Below are 8,493 nucleotides of genomic sequence, written 5' to 3' on the forward strand. Positions count from 1 at the left end.
AATGAACCCATTCAGCACCCTATCTCCCACCTCCACTCTGGGTGGGGAGTCCTCTCCCACAAGGCCAGTAAGCACCACGAGGCACACTTTCTCTGGCAAGGAAGAATAACTCGTCCCACAGCTAGCTTAGCTACAGAAAGAAGGGAGGGCGCACAGGCCCCATTCATGGACTATTTAATCATTGCCACAAACATTCGTTAATGTTCATCTGTAAACAGCAGGAAGATAAAAACAAGGTTATAAGCCTAGCGGTTATGCTGGAGTCTATGGTTAGCGCCAGAGCCACGAATGCTCTTTTTTTTTTTCTGTGCGAGTGTCCACTCTACCCTAACTCGGCATGTATGGAGCTGAAGCTGCCAGCCAATTGCCCCATGCGGCTGCCTTGCAAAGGGCAAAGCAAGTCCCCACAGGCTGCAGGCACGGGGTGTGGAGGACGGGGGGCCAGCCAAGGTTGATTGAGGCACATCCCTCTCTCAACCCAGGAACAGGTCATACATTCCACAGCTGCGGCAGGGCCGGGAGCCCTAAAGGTCCTCATCGCCGATGCCTTCGAAGGCAAAGTTGCCATGAAAATCGTTGGCCCGGATGTCGGTGGAAGAGCTGGAATGGCTGATCGCCCGCAGGCTGACGGAGCTGAGCTTGCTCTGTAGGAAGAAGGCAGAATCCGAAGGGTTGGTTTGTATTCCCCACTTCTCACTACTCGAAGGAGTCCCAAGCTAGCTTACAATCTCCTTCCCTTCCTCTTCCCGCCACAGACACAGGTGGGACTGAGAGTGCTCTGAGAGAACAGTCCTAAGAGTGCTGTGACTGGCCCAAGGTTCTGAGTGGGGAACCAAACCCGGCTTAGAGGCCTCCACTCTTAACCACACCACCAAGCTGGCTCTCCATTGCCCTGCCCTCCAAACAGCAGAGAGGGGGGGTCTTGATCCTATGGGAATAGCACAAAACAATGGGACTTACCGAGACCTTTGCAATTGACTCTCTGTTGGCATCCGGAGAATCCTGGCAAGACAAGCAGACCTATTAGGGCAGGCTTTCTTAACCAGGGTCTCATGACAGCCCCAGAAGGGTTTAGCTAATTCATTAATTTTATATGTGTGTTTTAAAAATCAGGTAATAAGACCATATAAGGTCATGTTGACCTGCCCAGACCCCTCCCTGTGGCCTGGAGGGGAGGGGCCCCAGCCATTCAAGGCCTTCCTGCCCGATGCTGATCACACATGGTAATGGCTGGAGTCCAGAGAGGTACGTACTCATTGTAAATCTGTAAATCGGGGGGAGGCTATAGACCTGCCCTGCCCTGTTTCTGGTGCGGGGAGGTGGACAATATAGGCCTGCCCTGGCCCTGTTTCTACAGGCTCCCTTTGGTGAAGAAAAGCCAACTGGTAGGCAGCCAAGAGTCTGTTCTGTTCACAAATCATCTGAAAACATTCCTATGCTGTCACTTCCTGTGCTATGGTAATGGCCTGGTGAAGTCACTTCTGCTGACATGACTTTCAGGGATGTGGTAGGGGTGTGTGGCCTGCTGACATCACTTCTGGGTTGGTCAAAGCCTGAGGTATGTTTCAGGGAGATCTCAACGGCCAAAAGGTTGAGGAAGGCTGTATTAGGGGAAGCAATTTACAGAAAGACACACCCTGTCCCCTAGCGGGGAGGTAAGGGAGAGATGGGCTATCCAGGGATGAGGCCTACTTACCAGAAGTGGAGGCGACTTCACTGCTTGCTGGCTGTCTGAACGCTGCAGGGCACCATTGGCTCGTTTACGGAACATCTGAGGGGGGAAGGGAGAACAACACCTAACCGTTGGTGTATGCAGCATTGACAGGGTGCTGCTCCTACCTTGCCTTTCCCAAGGTGCCAACAAGAGGAAGAGTTATTGCTCCATCTCCCTCCCCGGAGCTGCCTGAGCCAGACTCTGACCTTGCGGATGCTGCCTCCTGACTTCTTCACCATCAGCTCGTCAACCATGGACTGCAGGCAAATGCTCAGCATTATCGCCTTAAGTGAGAGAAAGCGAACGTATCAAATTTGCAGCCCTGGGTTTGAAACCTCCTCTCCCCCCCCCCCCCCCCCCCGCCAAGGTCCCCTCCTTAAGACCTACTTGTGGGCTGGTGATGGTGACCCACTGCAGGCGATCCTTGCTCATCAGATACTCAAAGGCCAGTTCCAGTTTCACTTCTGACTTGCCAGCCATCGGACCCGATGGGCCATTGTTCACGGGGACCTGAAAGATGTACAGTGTGAGATCCTGCAGCTCCTGTACCTGTCCTGGGGAAGACTGTGTATCCCCTGGCTTCCTAGAAGCAGAGCACATGCAAAGAATTCCAGGTTTGTTCTTGAGAAATTCCCAGTATCTGGGCTACGGAAGACTGTTGCCACCTGCACCAGACAACAGGGTCTCAGAGGTTGACTCACCGAGGAAGTAACCCGCCAGCAGCGCATCCGGGTCACTTTGAAACTCCCCTCCTTGATCTGATCGTTTGGCAGCTTGACCTGGAAGTTCAACTCGCTGTTCCCAGCTCCGACGATAACGTGGCAGCCCTTCTCGGGGAAGTCGGTAATGCAGGGGTCAAATTTGAGATAGCCGTAATACTTGAGGGTCTGGGCCAGGCGGATGAACTGTGGGGTGAAAAGGAGAAAGGGAGTGTTGGCGCCAGAGGCCACCTCTCTGTGCCTGCTGCCCAATTTCTCACCTTGACTGCCACGGAGGAAACCAAGGAGCCAGAAGCAGCTCAAGACTAGCTCTGCTTACACAGTGCGGGGGCCCACCTCCTTCTTGGAGACCTTCTCCTGCAAAGACTTCAGCTGCCGGTGCTGCTCCTTGCTGGCGAGGATCCAACCCTGCTCAATGTCTGCTACTGTCTGCAAAGAGATGGGCAGAAGAAGAAAGTAGGCAGAGCTGCACTGCTCGCTGCTGATTCCCATCCCCGCCCTTCCTCCAAGAACCAGATAATCTCACCTGGGCATACAGCAGGTTCAGCCCCACCCGCTGCTCCATGACATCATCATCGTAGGCAGAGTCCCAGTAACTAGTGGAAGGAGAAGACAGGAAAGGTGACCCTTAGCTCACTAAATCAGGTTGTGATGGTGGATCACTTGCTCATCGGCCTTTCCACGCTGCGTGCCCACGTACCTTTTCCGCAGAAGGATCTTGTAGTCTGGGTTGTGAAGGCTGGTGACAGACACATACGGCAGTTCGAACTCCTGCAATTTCCGAATGACTGGAAGAGAAGACAGCTCAGAACAAGTTGGGCCAGAACGCACCCACGGTAGCCTTTCCCTCCCCCACATGCAACCAGTTCCTCTCCTCCCCCTGCATCACACACCAGGGCCAGCCAGAGAGGAGACTCACAGGAAAAGGCTCCGTCCTTGGCTTCTCGTACCAGGAAGAGGTGGAAGTAGCCGATCAAGTCCTCTGGCAGGTCCAGCTTGGAGGCTACAGCCTGAAAACAATGGGAGGGGGTCACCCTAGTCTGAACTCTCCCGACAGCTGTAGTTTATGAAAGGCTGTCCTGGTCACGGACATTACAGAGGGAGCAGCCAGAAGATGCCGCTTCCTCACACCCCTTCAAAAAGAGGAGGACAGCAAACGTTTTGAAGAAGTTGTCTCTATGCTCCCCATTCTCCACTTAGTAGGAGCCAAATGGCACACCGCCACCCCCAAGAAGGTGCTCACCTCGAGGACGTCCTCGGTTTGATCCGAGGTGAGGATGTTGACCTTGACCTTCTGCCCATTGGACAGCAGCACTTCCAGTTGCACCTCTTCAGTGGGAATCTGCTGGGTCTCCTGAGGGCACACAGGGATTGCGGTCTGTTTACCTCTACTTGTAATACTTTAACCCGTACCTCCAATATCCACCACGCCCGCCAAGCTTGCTACTTTTTCCCCCCTCACCTGCTGAGCTCTGCGCAGGAAACTGTTGAAGATCTCACTGCCGCCCAGCAAGTGGTCCTGTCGTACTGTGGTTTAACAAGAGAGGTCATTGTCAGCCCCAAAAATTCCACCCCTCATCGCAACATGGCCTTTGCTTAGTTGTCTCAACTACTCCTTCTCCTCAAGCCCTTCCAGACTTCAACAGTTACTTTGAAAACTTGTGGGGAGGGTGGCTTCACAGCACAGCATCTGTTCTGCATGCACAAGGACCCCCAGTTTAATCTCTGGTACCACCAACTAAAACTATCAGTTAGCAGGTGATACAGAAGACTCCTGTCTTGAGATGCTAGAAGCCACTACCTGTCCAAGTAGACAAGTCTGGCTGTGTAGAAGGTAGACTCCTGTCACTCACCCGCCTGCATATACTTCTCCAGCTGCTCCCGTCGTTGCTCCACCTCTGCTGGGGTGAGTGTGAAGATCTTCTTTGGGGGGAAGGCAGGTACCACGTTGGTGCCGTACTCTTTCCTTAGCTGCAGAAAGATGAGTGCCCCTCTGGTTATAAAGCAGCCAAGAATGGCTTTGCCACTCAGATTTTGGCAGAGGGCTGAGCACACTCGCCCTGGGGAGTCCCCTCTGTCTCATGACAAATTGGTAGTACAAGAAACCAGCATACCCCAAAAGCTACTAACAGAGCTTCACCATTTGCAGTATCAAAAGGCAGGGAGCACATCCTACAGCCTAGAAGTCTCACAGCTCCATCTAATGGCAGATTCCAGTGCCCACCCCACCCCCAGCTCCTCACCTGTTCATGCAGGCCCAGCAGCTGACTGTATCGCACCTGGCAGTGCAAGACGCCATTCACATGGATATTGTAGGCCTGCCGGGGTGAAAGAAGGCATCAAGAATACAGGCAACAGCTAGGTACACAGAGTAAGGATACACTGACGAGACCTGTTTTGGGGAGAGGGAGCCCCCCTACCCTTTGACTACACTGGGGTGATAGGACTCTCGTGTGATAAGAATTTCCAGGTATGAGATCTATCAACCCCATGACAACTCTGGCTAGATGGTGAATTGCAGATCCCTGGCCGAAGGCAGAGACAGCTTAGCTCCCTGCATAATGGCCCAAGCGGCCAAATGAAGCAGGCCAACCTTTATGTGTTGAAAGAGGAGGTGATGCCTATGAATATTCTGCTTTGTGCTGGACAATAAATGACAGAAGGAGAAAGGAAAAAGGAGAATGACCACAGGCTAGCATGGTACATCAGCATCTGTTATATTCACCCTAAGAATACTATATTCCCTGGACTGGGGAGGGGAGAGTGTGCCTGAAGTATCTGCTCTGCATGGTCACAGAAAGTCCAGCTGGGCTGCCTGCCCTTCAAGCCATATGGAAATGTTAAAGCACTCATTTATGGCAGCCAAAATCTCTTCTCAAAGCTTTGTTTTGCAACCCTCCAGGCTAAATCCAGGACATTCCATGCGCAATCTGGTTAGAACAATTACAAGTAGGTGATGTGATGGACCTCTGTCTGAACCTCTGGAGGACCGCCAGCATTCAGAGCAGACATGGCTGACTTTAGCAGACCAATGGTGTGGCTCCAGCAAAAGCCATGATTCCTACAGCTACTTGCATGGCTTTCACAACAAGTGCATAACACACAGAGGAAGGAAAATACTCTGATTTAAAAATATGGCCATTATCATGGCCAGAAAAGGGTACAGCCTCAAGTGAAGCAGCAGTTATAGTACCCCTCCCTTCCCCCTTGCAAGAAGATCTTGGGAGGAATGGAAGCAGTTGCTCAATCTCCCAGCACAGAAACACCAGAGAAGAAACACGGATTAATGAGTAATGCTTGCTGTCGTCTTTGCGCACGTCAACTGCACACTAAGCACGCACATGGAACAGTGGCACAACAACATGGCAGGTAGGAATGGGTAAGCCAGAAAGAAGTTCTCTCCATTCCGTCTCAAGGAGAAACAGGTGAAGACTGATTAATAAAAAAATACCAAGGGGAAAAAAGCTACTGCCAGTGGGAGTCTGAAGACAGCTAAGAGAGGAGTTGTTCCTTGCTTTCTTGCAAAATTTGTCAAAGACGTTTAAACAAGCTACACAAGTAAAGAGTCACAGCACACCCCAGAGCACCAGCGGTGCACACAGAAGATCCCTGGCCTCTCTAACGTAGAGATTTCAGGTTGCAAATGTTAAGAAAGGTTTTCTCTGCCCGAGTGATGGAGAAATCTCTGCCAGCCAGAGCAGGCAATTCTGGGCAATATGGACCAGCTCTGTTATCAGGCATCTTCGTACATCTTAAAACCAGATATTTTGGTTAGGCAGTGGCCACAAAAAAAAAAATGCTATGTAAATGGGCCAGAAAGGCTGGAAAATATCACAGGCACAAAACCCTTCCCTAGCCCTACTAGGAGGGTCACATTTGAAGACTCTTCCCTGCATTTAGGGGGAGATTGCAAAAGGGAACTTTGCAAGGGAGACTTTGAGTCCTCTAGAATCTTCCCGGAGGCCCTCAAGGACCAAGATCGCTGCTGGACTCGAGGCTCTTTTGTAGTCTTTTATTTGGTGCTGTTTTTAAAGTGTTCATCCAGGCCGGGTCCTCCTGCCTAACTGCTCCGTCAGCGTGGATGGAAACCCTTCGAGGCGGCCCCCCTCCCCCGACACAGAACTTGCAAACGAAGGCTCGGAAAGGATGAGCGGGGAGGGGAACGCGACCCAACAGCGCTGCCTCCTCGGCTGGGCCGGAGGACTTGCGGGCGCGACTCGAAGGGCGGCACGGCAGCTGCTGGGCAGGGGACCCGGGCCCATCCGGGACATCCCCTGCATGCGGCAGCAGCCCCCTCCCGCTCCAGCCCTGGGCGGGTGGCCAAGCAGAGCGGGGAGCCCGTCGGCTGCAGCCCCTCGCTCCCCGCAGGGCGCCGGGCGTGCAGGGAGGCATGGCCACCCTTCCCCGGGCCCCGAGGGGCAGGAGGGCTGCCTCCCCCCCCCCTCCCGCGACACCCACCACGTAGGCGCCGTTGCCGCCTTCCCCGGCGCGGGTCTCGGTCTCCGGGATGGAGAAGTGCATGGCCGCCGCCTGTCGCCCGGTCCGGGGTCCGCTGCTACCTCCGACTGCGACCGGAGCGGAGCCCCGCAAGCACCGCCATCTTGCACGGGCCGCGGGGAGGAGGCCGCCCCAGTGTGGGCGGGGAGCGGGGGGCGGCCGCCTTGCTCGCAGCCGGTCCTCCCCCGCTCTGGGCGCGGAATGGACGGGCTCAGGAAGGCCCAAGTGGGGGGGGGGCGGCGGAGAGACAGCAAGGGCGCGGGAGAGGGGCGGCGGGCTTCCGGGCGCTGCGGCGTGGGCGGGGCGGCGGGCCTCCCGGCTCCAACCTCGGGGAAGCCTCTGAGCAGCGGGAGAAAGCGAGGAGAGGCATTCCCTCTCCTCTACACCACACGCCCCTCCTGGGCAGGCGGCATGGTACGTCCCTTTAAAGGGCACGCAGCACGTGGGGTATGTTGACACCGCCCCTCGGCTTGCCTGTCCCTCGGACGGGGGCCTGGGCTCCGTCGCCGGGGCTGCGGGAGGTTTCCTTTGGTGGATGTTGCCGTTTTTGAAGTCTCCACTCCCTGCCCCTGTTCACCCGTCAGTTTTATTTATTTTCACCAATAATAATCATCATCATCCGCCTTTTCCCCCGGGGGTTCATGGCGGATTACAACAGGACCAGTACAAAAAAAATTGAGTCCAGTAACTCCTTCAAGCCTCTTGTGGCGCAGGGTGGTAAGGCAGCCGACATGCTGTCTGAAGCTGTGACCATGAGGCCTGGAGTTCAATCCCAGCAGCCGGCTCAAGGTTGGCTCAGCCTTCCATCCTTCCGACTCGGTACTTGCACAGGAGATACCTTTATCTTTAACACCTTCAAGACCAACAAAGACTCAATTTTTGTTGTGCTACTTCAGACCAACATGGCTATTCTCTTGAACATGACCAGTAGCAACTGGATACAAGCTGTAGTGAGGCGGACGCTAGGAAGAAGAGGAAGTATCGGTTTCCCACAGAAGTCAACCAGGGTTACCGGATGCATATGCTATTTTGTGTCACTTCTAGTTTGTGTTTTCTGATGCCTATAGAGCACAGTAGCCCTCCCAGCTGTTAAGCTCCTTCATCCTGGATTTAGAGGTGCACTACCTCTGAGTTTGGAGGTTTCATTTTGCCATTATGTCTAATGGCCATATATATTATTTATTTATTTACTTCGATTATTGCTCATCTTTCTCTTTGAGACTCCAGGAAGACTGATGATTATGTTATCTGTTCAGTCGTGTCCAACCCTCGGTGATTCTATAGGAAAGTCCTTGCCATGTGCAAAGTCTCTGACTGTTTCTTTTAATTGGTTCATGGTCATCCCTGTGTTGGCTTTGATCGTGTCGAGCCAGCAGATCCTTTGGCGACCACTTTTCCTTTTGCCGCTAACCATGTCGAGCATTCCTGATTTTTCTAGCGAGTTTGATCACATGATGTGTCCAAAGTAAGTGAACCTTAGCCATAATATCTTCCCTTTTAATGACATGGTTGTTTTGCTCCTCTCTAAAACTATCTTGTTGGTAACTTTGGCTGTCCATGGTA

The 8,493-nt window shown here is 53.4% G+C and overlaps 1 protein-coding gene across 1 annotated transcript; it reads right to left on the bottom strand.

Moving 5' to 3' along the window:
* Positions 1-158: 158 nt before the first annotated feature.
* SNX17 (sorting nexin 17) lies at positions 159-7,144 on the bottom strand. The gene is made up of 15 exons (XM_077330011.1): positions 6,892-7,144; positions 4,677-4,751; positions 4,287-4,404; positions 3,896-3,960; positions 3,677-3,787; positions 3,353-3,443; positions 3,134-3,221; positions 2,960-3,029; positions 2,770-2,862; positions 2,416-2,619; positions 2,102-2,224; positions 1,921-1,998; positions 1,697-1,771; positions 961-1,002; positions 159-644 (listed from the first exon to the last, which is right to left on the bottom strand). The coding sequence occupies exons 1-15, from the start codon at positions 6,952-6,954 to the stop codon at positions 525-527; spliced, it is 1,416 nt and encodes a 471-aa protein (XP_077186126.1). The 5' UTR covers positions 6,955-7,144; the 3' UTR covers positions 159-524.
* Between the last annotated feature and the right edge of the window lie 1,349 nt (positions 7,145-8,493).

The sequence above is a fragment of the Paroedura picta genome, chromosome 1 (genome assembly GCF_049243985.1).
Source record: "Paroedura picta isolate Pp20150507F chromosome 1, Ppicta_v3.0, whole genome shotgun sequence".
Classification (NCBI taxonomy): Eukaryota; Metazoa; Chordata; class Lepidosauria; order Squamata; family Gekkonidae; genus Paroedura; species Paroedura picta.